This window comes from Schistocerca piceifrons, chromosome X (genome assembly GCF_021461385.2).
Source record: "Schistocerca piceifrons isolate TAMUIC-IGC-003096 chromosome X, iqSchPice1.1, whole genome shotgun sequence".
NCBI classification, from domain to species: Eukaryota; Metazoa; Arthropoda; class Insecta; order Orthoptera; family Acrididae; genus Schistocerca; species Schistocerca piceifrons.
Window position 1 is genome coordinate 230,833,117 of NC_060149.1, and position 23,482 is coordinate 230,856,598.

Below are 23,482 nucleotides of genomic sequence, written 5' to 3' on the forward strand. Positions count from 1 at the left end.
AGTTTAGTTAGGTTTAAGTAGTTCTAAGTTCTAGAGGACTGATGACCTCAGAAGTTAAGTCCCATAGTGCTCAGAGCCATTTGAACCATTTGAACCATGGTGTATAGGAGCGATACAGTTACTGTTAGTAGCTTAACTTTTAACAACAGTAACATCAAATGGTTTATTTTGTTTGTCTTTTCATGTCACGGAAGACATGGACTAAAGAATTAACCCCTGGCAGAGATGAAAAACTGTATATGGCGGTTGTTTTTAAAGATTTTTTTTTTTAATCGAGAGCACTGATTTCAAAGAGAAGGCCTGTGTTATGGCATATACAATACATTTTCATTCTCGTGGAAACAGATTGTTTTGATACGTTGTCATCGTTTTGTCATATGGTATTGTTCAGAGAAAAGGATTTAAAACTTCAAGACATTACAAATAAGTTACCTGACCACATGGAATTTGATATTCAGCTAGGTATTTCAATTTTTCTCATAGTGGGCCAACGGTTGTAGTATTAAATTAGTCTTTCAGTGAAAGCATCGAACAATGATAGTGCCATCAAACGCTGCAAAAGTTGACGAGAATGTTCTGTCGGTAGTGATTGGTAATAATTGTACAAATCCCCTTACTTCACACCGAAGGAAAGGCTTTCTAAAATGTAGTGCAGTCTCTCTCTTTCATGGCTAAACCTAAAACAAATGTGTGGCTTGACCTTTTAGGCGACTGATTGTCTATTCTGTATGTAAATCCCAGTATAAATTGTTTCTACTTTTCGCGATATTTCTAAAAAAGGATGATGAGAAATTTGTGATAAGTTGTAAGCGCAACGCTTTCGCTTGTAATTTTTGAGAACAAAGATATGTAGCACTGAATCAAGGAATGAGTTAAACTTCGTTTGATTTGCCGAGGAGGTCGCAACTACATCGATGAGCAAAAACATTATGACCAGTTGTTTAATAGTGTGTTGGTCCACTATGCAAACACAATATAGCAGGGATTCCGCTTGGTATGGACTCTAGAAGTTCTTGACAGGATTTCAGAAGTATGCTGCACCAGGTGTCCGCGTACAGGTCAAGTAAGTTCCACAAATTACGGGGTGGCGATTTACTGGCACGCAGCTGGCGCCCGATATATGTTCCAATGGGTACAGATCAGGCACATTTGCGGCCATGACATCAATGTGAGTTCACTATAATGCCCGTCAAACCACTGTAGCACGATTGTGCCTTGCAACATCGGACAGTTATCCTGCTGAAAGATGTCATAGCCGTAGCGGGAGACTTCAAGTATGAAGCGTTGCAGGCGCGCTATAATGACTGCCCAATCGTCTCTCTTCCGCTTACATTCTTTCCTTGCTGCGTCACGTGACCAAAACACCACCAGGAGGTATTCAAGTTCGCGGTGAGCAGTGGTCATAATGTATTGGCTCATCAGCGTAGTATTGGTTGCTTGCTTCTGACGGTATAACACAATAAGAAAAAAAAAACTGCTTCAGTAAAGTTGTAATTGTGGTCAGTTTTCCCCGTACTTACATATAAATGCTATTAGACTGAGACCACATTTTGATGAATACAATTCCGCATCTTATAACTAAAGTACGTTTCACCACACAAACAACTAGGGAAACTAACGCGGTTTTAAGTCGCAATTCTGTGATGTGCATGGAACGACTTTCGATGGTACAGTAAGTAAGAACAATTTGAAAAGTATGTGAACAAACGCAAGTAGTGTAATAGTTCTAACGAACATTAGTTTCGGAATCAACAGTGACATATGCATGGTGGAAAGCGTTTGACGAAAAGAAAATTTTTACAGTAGGTGGACCTAGTTTCCAAAATTAAATATCGAAGAAATTTTCAGATATCAAATTTTAAATATCTGCCTATTAATGACATTCACAATTATGTCGTAGTGTTGTTCTCATCTCGTCGTTAAGTGAACAGTGACTTGCTTTTTCAACTAGGACAATCGTCAAATAGCTGTGCGATTTGAGACATTATTTTATTTTATTTTCACAACCAGTTTCGGCAACTCAATATGCCTTTCTCAGGCCCCATATACACCTCATGAATAGACATTCAAACGTGTCGATATTGGCATACTGGAGCCATCAGCACTAGAGCTGGAAGTGGGGCCTGAAGATAGCATATTATATTGCCGAAACTGGTTGTGAAAATAAAATAAAATAACGTCTCAAACAGCACAGCTGTTTGGCGACTTTCCTTGTTCAATATTTAACCAGCTTCTGTCCTGCGTCCACAACGGTTCAACTGAGAGTTACATGCTTTGTTTATTACAGACAGCCTTTTCCAGATAATATCCAAATAACGAGAAGCTTCACATTACCAGACGCTGTAAATGGTTCTTCAGTGTCGACAATAGCCTGCAAGAAAAAGGAAATTTCTTTTATGTAGGACTTAACTTCCTATAAAAATGGTAGCATTAGAGTCGAATTACCTCGCAAAGAAGGGAACTATTGGAGACTCCGTACGATCATTATCCTCGAGTGATGCAGTGGGCTGAAGCAGATTCACATTTCGAAATCCTGTGCTCTCGATTACGAATCTATATTTTATCTCAGCGTCGGGACGGGTTATATGGCACACCTACGATTGCTATGCTGCCGCTCCCACACGCTTCGAGACTCCTCAGATTTCTGCTTCGTTGGCGCCCATTTATCTGTGTTTGCTTTGTGTCTGCCGGCGGCAGTGCGAACCCGGCCACACTGACTTGCAAACGTGTATGCGCCGACTGTCGATGCTGGGTTGCTGTTTAACTCATCACTTTTCAGCCTGTAGACGTTTAAAGTCTTGCTGACCAGTGCTCTTTTGATACAGAAATTAAGCTCACGTTTGATGATAATATGGGAGAGAATAGGCTGAGACCTCCCATTATTCAGCTACATTAGTTTAGGAGAACTATGCAAAAGTGATTCAGGATGGCTTGTTGCTTACTATTAAGACCACGTTGTTATAAAAAATTCACTCGCTAGGAGAGAAGGAAGATTAGGGTTTAAAGTTATTGGAAACGGAGCACAAGCTCTGATTCGACAAAGACGAGAAAACGCACATCTGGGTAACTGGTAGGAAATTTGGATTTTGCTGCAATTGAGTGCTAGTCGATAGGTAGGACTTTCGCAGTTCAGCAACGCAGAGAAAGTTACTTTTTCCACAAGACATCTGTTTCTAACAAATGAAATGCTTTGCGTATGGAGTCACTGCAAAGGATTTGCCAGACGCTCTGCTACACCGATATAACTAAGAACTCAGTTTCAAAATGAACGGTATATCTTACGAGTCACAAAAGCGAATGAATTTAAAAATATTCGTTTTTTCTTGTATTGTTAGTCTGCATAATTTAGCACTTTAATGAGAATTTTCTAATAATCAAGAATACTACTCTACCCTGTGTGAATCAAATCAAGGTTTCATACATGAGTTATTAGTTGTCGACAGAATATTAAGGAATGCTGTTTCACAATGAAGCTAATAAAAGTTTCTCGTAGCATCTGCCTATGGAGTTTGATGAACATCACCGATTTGCTTAGCGGATCCATGATGGAATACACCACTCTTATTTGAATATTTTTCAGCTCCTCAATCCCACTTGGTAAGGGACTTACTCTGCCGAGCGGTACTCAAGAACTGGTAGAACGAGGGTTGTGTAAGCTCTCTTTTTCGGTTTGAACCACATTTATTTAGAATTCTTGCAGTGAATCTCAGTGAAGCATCTGGCTTTACTGCAAGAAGTTTTATATGGTCGTTCCACTTTACGTCACTCCAGAATCAACAGCTAGATATTATCAGTAGTGATTGTTTCTAGTAAGCGATCATCAATTTCAATATAAAAAAGTAACAAGTCTGTCGGCCTACTTATGTATGCACAATACACTACATCTGCTTACAGTTAGGGTCAACAGCGCGCTCTTGCGCCAAGCGCCGATCCTTTACAGATCTTCCTGCATTTCGTTACAATTTTAACAATTTTATTTTGCTGTTACTTTCCAGTATACAAAAGCATCATCCACGAACAGCCCCATGGATCTTCCCGTGTTATCCACCTAGTCTTTTACATGTAAATAGAGGACAGCACTGGTTGGGTTGTGTTATTTGGAAAAGGAGACCAGACAGGGAGGTCATCGGTCTCCGCAGCTCGTGGTCGTGCTGTAGCGTTCTCGCTTCCCACGCCCTGGTACCCGAGTTCGATTCCCGGCGGGGTCAGGGATTTTCTCTGCCTTGTGCTGACTGAGTGTTGTGTGCTGTCCTTAGGTTAGTTAGGTTTAAGTAGTTCTAGGGGACTGATGACCATAGATGTTAAGTCCCGTAGTGCTCAGAGCCATTTGAACCATTTTTTTCACCGGTCTCATCGGATTAGGGAAGGACGGGGAAGGAAGTCAGCCGTGCCCTTTCAAAGGAACCATCCCGGCATTTGCCTGGAGCCATTTAGGGAAATCACGGAAAACCTAAATCAGGATGGCCGGACGCGAGATTGAACCGTCGTCCTCCCGAATGCGAGTCCAGTGCGCTTGCCATTGCGCCACCTCGCTCGATGGACAGCAGTGGTCCTGTTACACCTTCGTGGACTCTGTTAAGATCACCGTGCTGTATTTCATTCTAAACCATGACAGCGAAACAGCATAAAAAACTTATTTCGACAGAGGCCCAATTTCCGTAAATCACGCTCGATGCGTGATTGGTGTGGTCAATAGGACTGAGGTCACGGGGATCACACCTGTGGCGTGCAATAGGCGAACAGAAACGGATGCAGATGACCGAGCAGTAGATACAGATCACGTGGTTGCTAACTACCGGATGGTAATTCTAACTCCATTCATGGATATTTTTCATAAATATGCATTATAATAATTCCAAGCTCTGGTCAGTAATTGCGTACATATTACTAAAGCTTTTAGAAAATTGTCGTCTTCCTACCAACTAAGCACAAAAATGACATAGGGTATGAACACGTTACTTTGTATTCATTTTTTGAAAGACCTAAATGAGAATAGATGTAATCATAAGCAATATAATGTTCTGGCGTATGTTTGCGCCACGCAGCACATACACTGAAGAGCCAAAGAAATTGGTACACCTTCCTAATATCGTGTAGGGCCCCCGCGAGCACGCAGAAGTGCCGCAACACGACGTGCCATGGACTCGACTAATGTCTGAAGTAATGCTGGAGGGAAATGACACAATGAATCTTTCAGAGTTGTCCATAAGTCCGTAAGAGTACGAGGGCGGGGGGGGGGGGGGGGGAGGGGGGAGCTCTCTTCTGAACAGCACTTTCATCACTGGGGAGTTTGGTGGCCACCGAAAGTCTTTAAACTCAGAAGAGTGCTCCTGGAGCTACTCTGTAGCAATTCTTGTTGTGTGGGATGTCGCATTGTCCTGCTGGAATTGCCCAAGTCCCTCGGAAAGCACAATGGATATAAATGGATGCAGGTGTTCAGACAGGATGCTTTCGTACGTGTCACCTGTCGTAATCGTATCTAGACGTATCAGGGATCTCATATAACTTCAACTGCACACGTCCCAAACCTTTACACAGCCTCCACCATCTTGAACAGTCCCCTGCTGACATGCGAGGTCCATGGGTTCATGAGTCTGTCTCCATACCCGCACACGTCCATCAGCTCGATACAATTTGAATCGAGACTCGTCCGACCAGGCAACATATTTGCAGTCATCTAGGGTACACGAGTGGGCCTTCGGCTCCGAAAGCCCACATCGATGATGTTTCGTTGAATGGTTTGCACGCTGACACTTGTTGATGGCCTAGCATTGAAATCTGCAGCAATTTTGCGGAAGGGTTGCACTTCTGTCACGTTAAACGATTCCCTTCATTTGTGTTGTTCCCGTTCTTGTAGGATCTTTTTCCGGCTGCAATGATGTCGGAGATTTGATGTTTTACCGGATTCCTGATATTCACGTTACACTCGTGAAATGGTCGTACGGGAAAATCCCCACTTCATCGCTACCTCGGAGATACTATTCCCATCGCTTTTGCGTGGACTATAATATCACGTTCAAACTCACTTAAATCTTGATAACCTGCCATTGTAGCAGCAGTTATCGATCTAATAACTGCGCCAGATACTTGTCTTATACAGGCGTTGCCGATTGCTGTGTACTTGAATAAGCATGCCTATACCAGTTTCTTTGGTGGCTTCAGTGTATTCACGCTCAACTAGTGTTAGGTAACGTTACCGACATGCTGTAACTATCGGATTGTATGAGCAACACAAACTCCTGAAAGCTTCTCGTGGCGGGTGACGACACTTAGCCTTACACCTGGTTGTACTGCGCAACTATTGCAAGTACTTTTCTACTTCTTATTTTTCTGTAAGCGACTCTGTTATTGATATCTTCTTTTCTCCTCTCTATTACGTTGTTACCGAAAGCAGACAGAAACTTTTCGTCGAGTTTTGACAGCGTATCTATTTTCTCCAAGGAAGGAGGGCTAAAGTATAAAATAACGTCGACATTGCAATACAGGCTCATATCGACAAGAGTGGGGAAAGAAATCGTCCTATGCGTTACTGAAGGAATAATTCTACGATTCATGTAATCCGCTTTAGGGAAACATGGAAGTTCAAAATCGTGATGACCGGACGGAGATTTGAATATCGCTCCATGAGTATACGAGGATAGAGCCTTTTCACCGTTCCATCTTACTCGGTTTCTCTAGTGTCTAGACAATATTTGAAACTAATCATAGCTGCCAGTTAAAGGTGTTCTCATTGGTCTCAATGAAAGAAACTGAATACTGACTACCGACCGACTACTGGCTGTGTGTATTCCATAATCGGGTTGACATAGTGGTTAAGACAATGAACTTGCACTGGTCTGGAGTAGATTCTAAATACCTGTCGGGCTATCCAGAATAGGAGTCTCTGAAAACCTTGCTGTTGAGACTTTTTGTACAAAGAATACTACTGCGTAATTGGAAAAGAGCACAGGCCACTGCTGTTTACAAAAATGCGAAGTAATGGAAGCACATTGTTGCAAACCAGTGCCACTGAATTCCATCTGCTACAGAATTATAGAGAATATTCTGAACTCAACCATTATGACGCTTCTGGAGGGAAAGAAGAGTCTCTCAAAAAATCAGCACGGATTCAGAAAACCACTGGTTTAGAACACAGGTTGCTTTATTCATATCAGATATCAGACACTGCAGCTAAACAGCTAGAGACCGTCTTCTTACATGTCCAAAAGGCGTTCGGCACTGTACCACATCGCCCACTACTACCACCCAATATATGATAATACGGAGTATCTTCGCAGATATATGATTGCATCGACTGAATATTTGAGTAATAGAACCCAGAACGTTAAACCTGACATGAAAGGTTCACGAAACGAATGTAATATCATGTGTACCGTAATAGTATCTCTCATGTTTGCAATATACACAGACGATTTGTCAGATATGATCACTAGCAGTATCAAATAGTTTGCTGACGACTCTGTTGTCTACAGGAAAGTATCGTCGTTGGAGACACGTGAGATCTAGAATTGCACTACTTTAGGGGTAGGATTGCCACTGGGCGGTTGCTAAGAAAACGCGGAGTGGTTGAAAGGACCGAGTGGACGACAGAAAAAATTGTACATAAATCCGAAGGACAAACCGAGAGGAATCTAAAACGTGAAAGGGTACAAACAAAATCACAATAACGAACCCTGATAAAAAACCGAGAGCAAGCGAATAACTGTGTACGACTAGTAACGTGGACGATCAGAGACTTTTTGATACATCGACACAAATGGACTAGGAAAGCGCACACGCTTTCGTCGTAGCTTATGCCACCACAGGACCTTGCCAACTGACGCGAAGTCCGTACCGCCGGCGTTACGGCCACGAAACTTAACAATTCAGGATGGCCAAAGCTGGTGCGTTTATCTCAATATCGATGTCAAAGTCCGGCAACGATACTAAATAAGGAAATGGAGACAAGCTTGAATAAAATTTCTGCTTAGTATAATGAACTTAAGCTCTGTTTAAACGTAGATGAATGCAAGATAATACTTATAACAAGGAAAAGGAAGTGAGTAGTACCCGATTACAAGATTAATGTCAATTTCATCAGCAAATCTACGGCCACGAATGCTTTCCTTCAGGGCTACAGAAATATAGAAATCGCATGGGGAGGTATCAGTATTGTATAGAGGATGTGTAATGGCTTCTCAGTCAAACTTCGGCAGCGTACTCATAACCACCTTGTAGCCCGCATCTCGTGGTCGTGCGGTAGCGTTCTCGCTTCCTACGCCCGGGTTCCCGGGTTCGATTCCCGGCGGGGTCAGGGATTTTCTCTGCCTCGTGATGGCTGGGTGTTGTGTGCTGTCCTTAGGTTAGTTAGGTTTAAGTAGTTCTAAGTTCTAGGGGACTGATGACCATAGATGTTAAGTCCCATAGTGCTCGGAGCCATTTGAACCACCTTGGCAACATGCGGGCCAACGGAGGTTTCGCTGGAAAGCCCTTACACATCTTCCGTATAGTCCCGATCTGCCCTAATGCGATAACCACATTTTTGGAGCCCTGAAGAAAGATATTCGTGGTTGTTAATTTACTTGGGACGAAGACGTGAACGCCTGGGTACAATCATTGTTCCGTGGGAAACTAAAAACATTTTTCCATGAAGGTGTTGACTGTCTTGTCTCACAGTGGGATATATATATTAACAATTATAGCGATTACTTTGGAAATAATACAAAATTTACTTACTTTTTATCCACGAGCCTCGTTTTCATTTGACTGTCCCGTATATTTAGGCCATTATGAAATGGGATGAATACGTAGAATCAGTATCAAGGAAGGCGATTGGAAGGCTTAGAGTTGTTTGAGAGCCGCACGGGGTAGCCGTGCAGTCTCAGGCGCCTTGTCACGGTTCGCGCGGCTTCCCCCGTCGGAGGTTCGAGTCCTCCCTCGGGCATGGGTGTGTGTCCTGTCCTTAGAGTAATTTAGTTTGAGTTAGATTAAGTAGTGTGTAAGCTTAGGGGGCGATGACCTCAGCAGTTTAGTCCCATAGGATCTAAAAAGACAAAAAAAAAGTTGTTTGAGAGGTTCTAGGAAAGTGCAGTCCATATGTAAAGGAAACTGCATAGTAGACGCAAGTGTAACAAATTCTGGAATTTTATTCGAGCGATTGTATTCCGCATCAGGTAGGTATGTCAATAATGGCAACAGATATCGCATGAATTCAAAGATGCACTACTGGAAACGTTACAAATGGCTCTGAGTACTATGCGACTCAACTGCTGAGGTCATCAGTCGCCTAGAACTTAGAACTAATTAAACCTAACTAACCTAAGGACATCACACACATCCATGCCCGAGGCAGGATTCGAACCTGCGACCGTAGCGGTCGCTCGGCTCCAGACTGTAGCGCCCAGAACCGCACGACCACTGCGGCCGGCTGAAACGTTACAGGACGGTATAGTACTTATGGAGGTGTAACACAAATGTTCGAGGAGCTTAAATTGGAATTTCTGGAAGGAATACCAATATTCTTTCCAAAGCCGTGTCCTAAGACCTTTTTGGAAGTGGTAGGGAGGAATGACAAGCAACTGTTCATTACAGTGTTTGCCTTCCAAGATTTATTAATCGAGTTTTACTCGCTGTTGCAATAATTTTAATGATGGAAAGAGAAAAGTGAACATGGAATTTTACCGCAAAACTTTTAGGCTTTCGCTATGGAATACTGGAGTCGCTAATGACACTCTAATGAGGGAGTTTGGCATGTATACGTCAGCGTCGGCTACAATGCGTAGAATTTGGCTTTGTGGCCCTAAACCACGCAGTAGTTGGTAACATATCACCACAGAACACCACATTTAAGTACTTGCTACGTGCGAGGTAGCCGTGCGGTCTATGGCGCCTTGCCACGGTTCGAGCGGCTCTCCACGTCGGTGGTCCGAGTCCTCCCTCGGGCATGGGTGTGTGTGTTGTCGTCAGTGTTAGTTTAAGTTAGATTAAGTAGTGCGTAAGCCGAGGGACCGATGATCTCAGCTGTTTGGTCCCACAGGAACTTACCACAAATTTCAAGTTTCCTAGTATTTGCTAGCAGAATATCAACTTGGAGCCGGCTGTATGTATGTGCATGTTCTGGAGGACAGCAGTTAAAATCCAGATCCTACCACCTAGGTCTGGATTTTCCTTAGTGTCCGTACTTCGTTTGACGCATATGCCGAAATAGTTATTTTGAAAAGAACAATTACTATTTCCTTCCACACCCTTCCTCAAACATTGACGGCATACCTAATCATCTCGTTACCGATGGGACGTGAAACACAAATTATTCTTATTTATACTAACAGAAAACCACAACAGTTGTAGTGATACACATGCATTATGTAACGGCCAGTTTCGTTCAAAAGAACATCATCACGATACACAGCCAACAGGCTTCATAAAAAATCCCCATAGGGTTGGGCCAGTACCATGACTTACGAAGTCTAGTAATCTTACATAGCGTTAAAGGCAAATTTTGCAACACGCCATCATCAAACATTCCGTCAGCAGTCTGGTAGAAGCACGCTGAGCAGTAAGTGGAGGAAACTTGGCAATCTATATACACCGGAATCGAGTCTAACGTAAACAACATGCCAAGCTGTCTGCAATGACTGCTCGCCATGCGTCTGTCACGCACTCGACGGAGTGTTTATGTGATCGTCCTCTTGCAGAATCTGACTTAAACACCACGCAAGGTAACTAGACTTCTTAAACAATGGTATTGGTTCAACTCTGTGGGGAATTGTTATGATGACCGTTGGCTGTAGAACATGATGATGTTCATTTGAACGAAAACGATCGTTACATACTAAATGTGAATTAATGCAGCTGTGGTAGTTTCTCATTGATATTCAAGGCTTAGTATCCTTTCTTAACAATCATATACAACCGTTCGTTCGACGAAATATCGGTGCCCAAAGACTGGAAAGTTGCACAGGTCACACCAATATTCAAGAAAGATAGTAGCCGTAATCCACTAAATTACAGGCCCATATCATTAACGTTGACATGCAGCAGGATTCTGGAACATATATTCTGTTCGAACATTATGAATTACACAAAGTCAACACGGATTTAGAAAACATCGTTCTTGTGAAACACAACTAGCTCTTTATTTACACGAACTCTTGAGTGCTATTGACAAGGGATTTCAAATTGATTCCGTATATTTAAGTTTCCAGAAGGCTTTTGACTCTGTGCCACACAAGAGGCTTGTAGTGAAATTGCGTGCTTATAGAAAATCGTCTCAGTTATGTGAGTGGATTCGTGATTTCCTGTCAGAGAGGTCACAGTTAGTAGTAATTGAGGGAAAGTCATCGAGTAAAACAGAAGTGATTTCTGACGTTCCGCAAGGTGGTGCTATAGACCCTTTGCTGTTCCTTATCTATATAAACGATTTAGGAGACAATCTCAGCAGCCGTCTTAGGTTGTTTGCAGATGATGCTGTCGTTTATAGACTATTAAAGTTATCATAAATTCAAAACAAATTGCAAAACAATTTAGAAAAGATACCTAATGGGACAAAAATTGGCAATTGATCCAAAGTAACGAAAAGTGTGAGGTCATCCACATGAGTGCTGAAAGGAATCCGTTAAACTTCGGTTATACGATAAATTAGTCAAATCTAAAGGACGTAAATTCAACTTAATACCTGGGAATTACAATTACGAACAATTTAAATTGGAAGTAACACATACAAAATGTTGTGGAGAACTAACCAAAGACTGCGTTTTATTGGTAGGACACTTAGAAAATATAACAGATCTACTAAAGAGACTGCCTACACTACGCTTGTCCGCCCTCTTTTAAAATACTAGTCGGCCGCGGTGGCCGAGTGGTTCTAGGAGCTTCAATCCGGAACCGTGTGACTGCTACGGTCGCAGGTTCGAGTCCTGCCTCGGGCATGGATGTGTGTGATGTCCTTAGGTTAGTTAGGTTTAAGTAGTTCGAAGTTCTAGGGGACTGATGACGTCAGATGTTAAGTTCCATAGTGCTCAGAGCCATATGAACCTTTTTTTTAAATACTGCTGCGTGGTGTGGGATCCTTACCAGGTAAGATTGAAGTTCAAAGAAGGGCAGCACGTTATGTATTATTGCGAAATAGGTCAGATGGTACCACTTAGATAATACAGGATTTCCGGTGGACATCATTAAAGCAAAGGCGTTTCTCGTTGCGGCGGAAACTTCTCACGAAATTTCAGTTACCAACTTTCTCCTCCGAATGCGGAAATGTTTTGTTTACGCAGACCTACATAGGGAGGAACGACCACCATAATAAAATAAGGGAAATTAGAGCTCGCACCGAAAGATATAGGTGTTTGTTTTTTCCGCGCGGTGTACGAGATTGAAATAATAGAGAATTATTGTGAAGGTGGTTCGATGAACCCTCTGCCATGCAGTTAAATGTGATTAGCAGAGTATCCATGTAGAGGAGGTATATGTAGTATTTCAACGGAAGCATTAGCGACATTACGTGAAACTGGGCGGCAGATTACAACAGAAGACGAATGGTAGCTTTGGGCGACGACACAGTGAAGCCTGCAGACGATGAAATAGGCAAAAATACAAGTCCTAGTGCAAATCATGGAATAGCACATGAGGTACTAAATGCAACAGACGAGAAATGAAAAGAAAAGGTGCAGAAAATGAACCACGCAACAGGAAATACAGACGTCTAAAATGAGACTGTCATAAAGTGCAAAATGACAAAGCTGGAATATCTACAGGAAAAAGTAAGGCTGTAGACGAATGTTTGACTGTGGGAAAGGTAGATGCCGCCCATAGGGACACAGCTACATAAATTTTAAGAGCTCAGATGGCTAGCCAATACTATAAAAAGAACAGAAAGCTGAAAGACGGAAGGAGTACAAAGATGTCAGTTCTTGAAGACAATAGTATAGAAATGGGAGGGGAAGAAGATCAAGATGAAATGATGCTGCCAGAAGTCGATAGAGGACTGAGAGATCTAGTCGAAAGAAGGCGCCTGGAGTATACGACATTCACTGAGAATTATAAAGATCCTTGGGAGAACATATTAGAAAACTATTCCACCTGGTGTGCGAGACATATGAGACAGGCGAAACACCCTCAGTCTTCAACGAAAATGTTATACTCGTAATTCCAATTCAAATGAAGGTCGGTGCTGATATATCTGATTATTACCAAACTATCGGCCTAATATCTCATTTTTATAAAATACTGACACAAATTGTTTAAAGAAGAATGGAAAAACTAGTAGAAACCGGCCTCGGGGAAGGTAATTTCTGATAACAGAAACAGGAACATGTAAGGCAGTACTGACTCAACGACGTATCTTAGGAGAAAGATTGAAGAAAGCCAAACGCCCATTGATATCATTTCGAATTCAGAGAATGCTCTGGGCGATGTTGATTGGAATACACTCTTTGAAATTCTGAAGATAGCAGAGATAAAATATATGGGTCGATCAAAAAGTTTTCGTTTGTGAGCATTGCTCCAGGGTATATGCAACCCTGCGCGACTATGATGCGGGTATATAAGCACCGACATGAAGGCACGGGTGTTGTGTGGCCTTCGAACGGAAACTTCGTCCTTTATATAGGGAGATAAAGATTATCCGCCACGTCTATAGAAACCAGATCACAGTTGTACGACTCGAAAGACGAGAAAGGAAAGCAGTAGTTGAGAAGGGAATGAGACAGGGGTGCATCCTAGCGCCTCTTTCATTCAGTCTGAACATTAGCAAGCTGTGAAGGAAACCGATGATAAATTTGGGAAATGAATTAAGGTTCAAGAAGAAGAAACAAAAACTTTTAGGTTTGCTGACAACATTATAATTCTGTTAGAGACAGTAAAGGACTTTGAAGAGCAGTTGAACGGAAAGGTTTATGTCTTAAAAATAGACTATAAGATGAAAATCAACAAAAGTAAACCAAGCAGAATGAAGTCGAATTAAATGAGATGATTCTGAGGGAATTTCGTTAGGAAATGAGACCTGGTAGTAGTAGATGAGCTAAATAACTCACAGTGGCTGTAGTAGAGAGGATATAAGACGCAAACTTCGCAATAGTAAGAAAAGTGTTTCTCAAACAGAGAAATATTTTCCCATCAAATATAATTTTCCATTATTTTTGAAGATATTTATTGGAGTGTAGCCTTGTACGGAACTGGAAATCTGACGATTAGCAGTGCACACAAGAGGAGCATTGAAATTTTTGAAATGTGGTGTTGCAGAAGAATGCTGAAAATTAGGTAGGTAGATCTAATAACTAGTGAGGAGGTACTGAATCGATTTGGGGAAAAAAGAAATACACAGCGCAATTTGTCCAAAGGGAGCGTTCGGTTGGCAGGGCACATCCTTAGGAATCAAGGAATAGTAAATCTGGTGTTTGTATCTTTTGAACGAATTGACTGAGAAGCTTCAATTTTGTACACTGCCAAGGGACCGTAGATCTTAAAACGTGATACAAAGGTGACTTGATACGTCCGTCCATTGCTGAGAAGAGCCGTTTTTAACGGTTGGACAGATAGACGGATGGACGACAAAGTGATCTTATAAGCCTATGAGGGTTCAGTTTTTAACGATTAAGATACGGAACCATAAAAAGAACTGAGCGAAGTACTCTTCGATGAAATTTTAACTCATTGCATCGCTTCCCGTAAATATTATGGGTGCGTTGTGATATCCCTAAAAGTCAGTGCTCGAAGAATCTCCGAGCGTGCCTTTCCTGATTGTTCTTCACAATGCATTATTTCCGAGCAGCGATGGCTTGAAGTGAGTTGTTCGCTCTTCAAGTACTTCGGCGAACAGCTTTATGGATGTTCGTGCTTCCACGAAGTGCTAGGTGACTTGCAAAACATATTACAGGCGTGATCAGTTCCTATACGTTCGTTGTTGCAATGTACTTCCGTAGTTGTCGTAATAGCGAAATGTTGTCGTAAGTTTGACTGATGAAGAAATGCTAGGTCTGTTTGAAGAATCTATTCCCGAAATAGAAGATTACGGTTTTGAAATCGCTGACAGTAATTCTGAAACGGACGGTTATCTACTTATGTCCATCATCTTATAAGTCCAGTTTTTGGAAGCGATAACGTCCATCAAGTATCTGGGTGAGACTATTCGAAATGATCTCAAATGGAATGATCAGATTACACAAGTAAGGGTAAGGCGAACTCTAGATTGCGGTTTATTGGTAGAATCCTGAGGCGGTGCAGTCCTTCAACAAAGGAAATAGCTTATAATACGTTAGTTCGTCCAGTCTTGGAGTATTGTTCGTCTGTATGGGTCCCTTACCTGTTGGGCCCGATTCAAGAGATTGAGAAGGTCAAAAGAAGAGCGGCAACATTCGTGACTGGTACATTTAACCATCGCGAGAGCGTTACGAATCTCCTAGGAAGTTTGAAGTCGGACACACTTGGCCGAGCGGTTCTAGGCGCTACAGCCTGGAACCGCGCGACCGCTACGGTCGTAGGTTCGAATCCTGCCTCGGGCATGGATGTGTGTGACGTCCTTAGGTTAGTTAGGTTTAAGTAGTTCTAAGTTCTAAGGGACTGATGACCTGAGAAGTTATGTCCCGTAGTGCTCAGAGCCATTTTGGGACACACTTGCAGATAGACGGCGCGCTAAACAGAAGGGGTTGCTCACTAAATTCCGAAATCCGATCTTCACCGAGGATGTAGAGCATATATTGTTACCACCAGCTTTCAAATCGCGCAATGATCACGATTCAAAGATAATTTGAAACAAGAGCTTGTACTGAGGCATTCAGGCAGTCGTTTTTCCCTCGCGCGATCCGCGAGTGGAACAGAGGGGGGGAAATATGACTTTGGAGCGAATTGTGCCCCCTCCCACACACTGCTTGGTGGCTAGCGGAGTATATATGTAGATATGTAGAAGCAGGAGCCACACAAAGAAGTCGAAAAAGCTTACATCAGGGGGACTGCAGCAGTCACTGTGGGTCGATTCGAATATGTTAGATGTCATGCGACTTCCGCACAGAAACACTGACGAATAAACATATAGAAAAAAAAGTGGTCACCGCAGCTGACAGGTATATGGAGGACCTGGGTTCGATTCCTGGTACTGTCAAGGATTTTTCTAGGTGGGAAGACTGGAGCGGAGAGCGGGCTGCCTCGTGAGGCCAATTAAGGAACTACTTGACGAGCAGTAGCTGTTCCAGGTCACGAAAGGGGCCAACGGCCGGGAGAGTGGTGTGCTGACCCCACGCTCCTCTGTACCACATCCATTGACGTCATTGGCAAAGGATGACAAGGTGGGAGGCAGCCACCGTTGAGCCCACTAGAGCCTGTGAGCGGAGTTTACGTTTACAATATAGATGCAGAGACGCAATGGCGGCTCAGAATAGTTCGAGAAGGCTAAAATGAAAGACGGCTGTGGGTTACAGATCAGCCTGAAAACCAGATCCGGAAATGTGATGTTTATACCGCGAAGGCGACGGATTGGGCGTTTTTGCAGGGCTAGATAGGCGCCGAGAGCTCGCAGAATTTGGGCAGACGGCGCGCGTCTGTGCGCATGAGCGGCGGCCGCTCGATGCGCCGCTAGAAGACGCCGCCGCCGCGCCGCCAGTCGGCCGGCGCTGCCCGCGACGCACCGCCACCGACGCCTACACCTCCCCTGCTGCCGGTGCTCACACAGTGACCGCCTCACGCCTCGCAGACACTCCCGCGCGCTATCTCTGAAACGTGTGTAGTGCTACCGACAGGATACTTTCCGCCACCGGAAGGGCAGCATGCAGTGGAGGAGGAAGCAGCGGGTGCTTTACGTCATCGGATCGGCCAACCACGCCCTGCTCATCAAGCAGTACAGTAAGTCTATTTCGGCGCGCGGCTGACGTCCCCGTGAGACAGAAAGGCCGGCGCAGCTATTTGCGTCGCGCTCGCCAGCGCCGGTAGCTCGGGTGCCCCCGCTCGCTGCTTTCCCTGAAAACTGCGCCTCTGCTAGTGCAGCTCTCCAGCTCTCCTGTCATGCCGGCTCCTCGCGCTGTCAGCGTCCCGCCTCTGACGTGTGCCGTGTTGCCGCCTCGTGCGTCTCATTCTGACAGGTACACTCCAGTCTGCCGTCCGCTTCACTTATTCCCTTAGAAGCCTGTTACCGGCGCTGCCGTCGCGACGGCGTCTGTAGCGTGAACCGGCAACGGTGGAAATATTCCGCTGATTCAGACTTATGCAGGCGTATTCTTCTAAAAGTGACACTACTACGGCTCAGCCGTTCGAGTTGGCGCTCCTTCAACCTGTTGGCCTGGCGCTCGCCGTCCTCTTGGCAGCGTCCTATCGGCCTCTAAAAGACGCACGAACCACACACGTGCTCGGAACAAAAGTTTTCTTAATATTAGCGCTTTGGTGTCTCGGTATTTAGTAATTTATGTCATTGACACATTAACAGTCCGTATGCAGTTAACAGCCCTATGCCAAGTAAATTAGCGGAACAGCTGTCAGACATCACGAACGAAATTGCTATAGTTACGCATTAGTTCAGGTAACAATTGCTCTTCGTCTTCTTGTTACGATAGGCTATGTTGCAATAGATTGTTTATTGAATCGTTTTAATTAATTGAAAAAGAAACCAACATCGTATGGTGACATAGTTTAGCCCTAATGACTTTTCATATAATGCCAGTCTTATTCTTGACATTGGTCGGAATCTGAGTCATCGAAAGTTTGGCTTCCAAATTCGATTTAACGCATATAGCCATCGAGATATTTTTGTCGTCGACGATAACAGTACTCTCAACTTACTCAGCATACCGCATTGGTTTCTTTTTTTATACAATTGGCGATAACAATATTAATCAAAACTCTGAGCTTCCCCCTTGTTGCTAATAATCTGTGCTTTGAAAGAAGAATTTGAAGTAGACGCAAACGTAACCTGTGAGTATTTGTGGTCCCATTTTAGTAAGGTGTATGAAGTAATGCTCTGGTACCATTAGCTGATGCTTACGTTTTATAAATGAGGCAAAAACAACACGTAAACGCAAGTGAACGGTTGTATACACCTCGACCAGCAAGTAAATTTCAGGTAATCAGAGGTATGAGATAGACAGCTGGTCTGTAGGTAATGAAATGTGACGTAACTTTAGCATATATAATGTATTAAAACAGGTTTCAGGCTTTGAATAAGTTACTATGAGCGTTTACAGTCACACTGTTTTGAGTGGAGTTTCCGACAGAACGCTTGTCATTAAAGAGGCATGAGTGGAAACTCTTCCACGTGATTGAGCTTCAGCCCTTTTGTTCAGTCTGTTAGTCAAGAAATAATGGATCAGTCTTTACTGTGCAATGCAGTTACTTCTGTTATGTTCCGAGGAGTACAGCAGACATGGTGCTACAGCATATGATACTGTTACTGGATACAATAGCGGAATATTTCCCATTTCTTTCAGACTGTACATATTTCTTCTTCTTCTGAAATTGATATTAAAAAATTACATTACGAAAACGAGTGATTAGGATTTTCCCAGTTGCATTATTGCTAGAATTTAATACTTATTTGATGTCTGTGTTTACCAAGCTATCCTTCACATTATTTTCGTCAGGTGTGGGGTCAAGTGCTGGTAGAAACTCTAGATTCAACTGATGAGTGCTTGCTTCGCAATCATGGTCTGTACTGGTGTATACACTGTTTGGAAACAATTCCCATCCTTATTCTGTTCTTCGCTGTGTTCCGTCTGTGCTCGTTATGATGGTTTGCACTTCATAGCGACCACGTAGAGAGCTCTGCCGACGAGGTGCCTCGCGCAAGCAATGACTTTACAAGACTGTCTCTAATACGTCTCTAAAACCTATAGCTTGAAAACTACCAATGGCATGAAATTATTTTATAATTTTAGAAGGCTATAAATGATATAAACTCACGCTCATAAATAAGGATAATTGCAGAATGGCAGAATGTGGTGCCACACAACGTGTCACTACACAAAACTGGCGCTAATAGCATAGGCACATAGGGAACACACACGACAGACATCTGCAAGTCCACGATATTGGTGATAAGTTGAGAAAACCGTTCCGAAATACAAGTGTTACAAAACGCCACTGTTTCCTGCGCATGTACCACGAATTCAATATGGGATATGATCACCATGAACACGTACACAGACCGCACAACGGGTTGGCATACTCTGGATCAGGTGGTCGAGCAGCTGCTGGGGTACAGCCTCCCATTCTAGCACCAGTGCCTGTCGGAGCTCCTGAAGTGTCCTAGGGGTTTGAAGACGGCTAGTGATACATCGACCGAGAGTATCGTAGACGTTCTCGATGGGGTTTAGGTCTGGAGAACAGGCAGGCCACTCCATTCGCCTGATAGCTTCTGTTTCAAAGTACTCCTCCACGATGGGGCCGTGCGTTATCACCCCATTGCACCCCTGAAAAGGCCGCAATACTGGTGTAAAATGACGTCCCGATACACCTGACCTGTTACAGTTCCTCTGTCAAAGACATGCAGGAGTGTATGTGCACCAGTCATAATCCCACCCCACACCATCAAACCACGACCTCCATACAGGTCCCTTTCGAGGACATTAAGGGATTGGTATCTGGTTCCTGGTTCACGCCAGATGAAAACCCGGCGAGAATCACTGTTCAGACTATACCTGGACTCGTCCTTGAACATAACCTGGGACCACTGTTCCAATGACCATGTACTGTGTTCTTGACACCAGGCTTTACGGGCTCTCCTGTGATCAGGGGTCAGTGGAATGCACCTTGCAGGTCTCTGGGCGAATAAACCATGTCTGTTCAGTCGTCTGTAGATTGTGTGTCTGTAGACAACTGTTCCAGTGGCTGTGGTAAGGTCCCGAGCAAGGCTACCTGCAGTACTCCGTGGCCGTCTGCCGGCACTGAAGGGGAGATATCGGTCTTCTTGTGGTGTTGTACACTGTGGACGTCCCGTACTGTAGCGCCTGGACACGTTTCCTGTCTACTGGAATCATTGCCATAATCTTGAGATCACACTTTGTGGCACACGGAGGGTCCATGCTACAACCTGCTGTATTTGACCAGCCTCCAGTTGCCCTAGTATTCTACCCCTCCTAACGTCATCAGTATGTGTTCTTTGAGCCATTTTCAATACTCAGTCACCATTAGCACGTCTGAAAACGTCTGCACACTTACTCGCTGCACCGTACTCTGACATGCACCAACACACCTCTGAGTATGTGGACTGCTGCCAGCGCCACCGTGCGACGACCGCAGGTCAAATGCACCGTATGATCATACCCCGAAGTGATTTAAGCCCGCAAACCGCCCACCAGAGCGTTGTTTCGCCCTGTATCAGCATTATCCTTAATTTATAAGCATTTACGTCATATGATCCTCTTCACAGAAGAATTTAATACTAGTTCTACAAGTTAAGAATGGAACGACTGGAAGAAGCCAATTTGCGGAATGATCAGTTTGGATTCAGGAGAAATGTATTATACGTGAAATAAAACTGACTCTGCGACTTATTTTAGAAGATAGTTTGGTAATTCTGTCAGAGGCAGCAGAGTACTTGGAAGATCAGATGAAAGGATATATACAGGGTCATTATAATTAAATTTAAACGTTCAAACTGCTATAGAAATAACACCATTGGTCAGAATGACGCCAAATAGCAACGGAATTATATCGGAGAAGGGGGAAAACTTATGGCAGAAGAAAAATAAATAGGTACAACATGAAGCAATAGATGGCGCTGTAAGCATCATAATAGTTGTCGACTACAAATGACAAATGAATCATACGACAATGCCTAAGGTGTACGTTTGACGTTAAAGAAACTGTACTACTCAGTGTGCATGGATGTACAGGTGTAATACTGTTTTAGTTACGTAAGCCCATCCACCACGGCAAGGTCATATTACATCGGATGGGAAAAATCGTTAATTGTCTTGAGGCCAAAAACCGCATAAAAAGCATCACTCGGTTTTTACTTGCCCTGAGTCGAAAAAAACGCAATAAATGCATCTATCACGTCGGTTTTTAATTGTCCTTAGGCCAAAAAACGCATAAAAAGCATCAATCAATATCAAATCATGTTAGATATACTATCCACCGTTTTCTGCAACAAGTTGAATTCGAGAAACAGCACCTTCCACATCTGATCGAAGTGTTTCCGGGGTCACGCTCAGAATGTGTTGCGTGGTGCGTGCCTTCAATGCAGCTAAGTATGCAATCGGAACACAGAACACAACATCTATGAGACAGCCCCAAAGCCAGAAGTCACATGGATTAAGATCAGGTGATCGGGACGTCCAGGCTGTAGGGAAATGGCGGCTGATAATTCTATCATTTCCGAAATGGCGCTTCAGCAGCTGATTAACTGGATTTGCAATGTGCGAAGGTGCGCCATTTTGCATAAAAATGATCCCATACCCATATCCACGCTGTTGGAGAGCTGGAATTACGTGGCTGCGCAAACACTCATAGTCCTTACCAGTGACGGTACAGGTAACAGGACCGGAAGCACCGGTCTCTTCGAAAAAAATGTGGCGCTATGATAAATGACGCCGCAAACCCGCACCACACAGTGACCTTTTCAGAATGAAGTGGTAATGGTTGCTTTGCATGTGATCATATTCGACAATTCTGTGTATTGACATATCCTCTCAGATGGAAGTGGTCTTCGTCTGTCCACAAAATCTTCCACAGCCGATCATTGTCCACTTCCGTGCGAGCAAGAAATTCCAGCCGGCCGCGGTGGCCGTGCAGTTCTAGGCGCTCCAGTCCGGAGCCGCGCTGCTGCTACGGTCGCAGGTTGGAATCCTGCCTCGGGCATGGGTGTGTGTGATGTCCTTAGGTTAGTTAGGTTTAAGTAGTTCTAAGTTCTAGGGGACTAATGACCACAGCAGTTGAGTCCCATAGTGCTCAGAGCCATTTGAACCATTTGAACCAAGAAATTCCAAAGCAAAGGTCTCTCTTGCTGGCAGGTCAACAGGAAGCAACTCGTGCACATGGGTAATTTTGAATGGATAACAAAGAAGGATATTTCCTAGGATTTTACGCACCGTGCTCACGGGTATGTCCAATGTTCGGGCAATTCTCCGTGCACTACACGTTTGCACAACACCACTCGTCTCTTCCTGCATTGCTGTTTCCACTGCTTCTACCGACGTCGAATCAATTCATTTGCTCCCTCTACCAGGTTGCACACCAAAAGAACCCGTCGTTTCGAATTTCCGAATCATTTTCTCCAGACTCACGACAGTCATGGGACCAACGCCTTTTTTCAAACCCTTCAGTGTCCGGAACTTCTGCAGAACGACGTGTCCACAGTCATCATTCTTGTAATACTGCTTTACAAGCAGAGCGCGGTCCTGCATTGAGACAGTCACGGCGAAAGTTGCAGACGCGAAAGGATGAAAACCCGTGTACCCGTGTACCCATTTCAATGGGTCGTGCGCATGACAAGTGTTGTCATTTACGTATTCTGACACATACAGCGACATATATTGATCAATTTTCATGCTATTTTTTTCCTTCTGCCATATGTTTTCCTCCTTCTCCGATAATATTCCGTTGCAATTTGACGTCATTCTGACCAGTGGTGTTATTTCCACAGCGTTTTGAACGTTTAACTTTAATTATAATCGTCGAATTAAATCAGGCGATGCTGAGGGAGTTAGATTAGAAACTTAACAGTAAAACAGCAGCAGACAAGCTTTGGATAGTAATTTATAAGAAGTTGCTGTTTTCGGCATACAGAGACTCAGTAATGAGAACAAGCTGAATCACCATTAGTATGATAGAGGAAGCACTGGTTTATTTCTGCAACTTCTCTAATGCTACGACGCAGCTTATTCTGCAGTCTCCTATTTACAGTACAGAACTTCGCGAAAAGACTTATGGTATGAGGCGAACAGGGACGAGGGGCTATTCGTTTATTTTAAGGCCGGTCGGTCTCAAAATGGAAACAATGTTGAAAATCAGAAATGCTAATTTACAACAGTTATCTGCAGCTTCCAGTTACTTCTCTACATAGTCGCCGCCCCGATATAGACATCTGTCGTTGCGTTGTACCTACTTTCCCATACCTTCGTCATAGAAAGCAGCCGCCTGTATTTCTCGCCAATTCTCTTCGCCGCCCTGCAGCCCGTTATCTATGCCAAAATGTCTTCACAGCCATGTGAGCAGAGACAGAACTCAGAGTGAGCCAAGTCTGTATGATGGGTGATCAAACATCTCTCAGCGGCAACACTGTACCAGCATCTTCATTATATATGCAGTGTGCGGCCGAGAATTGTCATGAAGAATGAAATACGTGACAATTCCGTTATATGGGCTGCACGAAATCAGGCGAAATCTCTCAGCAGGCTTTCATAGTTGGCGGGAGACACTATTTTTCTATGCATCTTTACGTGCTCACTATGCTCACAGAACTGAAAAGAGGAAGTGACTCGATCGAGCGGCATACTAGAGACACTACCAACACATCTGTGCAAAGCTTCATCGGATTTTCACTGTGGCTTCCGTTTCACAACCATTTAGACTTTAATAAACGAATGGT

General features: G+C 43.7%; 1 protein-coding gene across 2 annotated transcripts in view; it reads left to right on the forward strand.

The window, feature by feature from the left end:
• Window positions 1-23,482, forward strand: part of LOC124721210 — a 526,868-nt gene that overhangs the window by 125,658 nt on the left and 377,728 nt on the right. The window contains exon 1 of one of the 2 annotated variants that reach the window (XM_047246061.1): window positions 16,589-16,806. The exons of the other annotated variant lie outside the window; for it this stretch is intronic. Within the exon in view, the coding sequence (XP_047102017.1) occupies window positions 16,731-16,806 (76 nt within the window). The 5' untranslated portion in view covers window positions 16,589-16,730. Of the gene's footprint in view, window positions 1-16,588; window positions 16,807-23,482 lie in introns of those variants that run through there. 2 annotated transcript variants of the gene reach the window in all.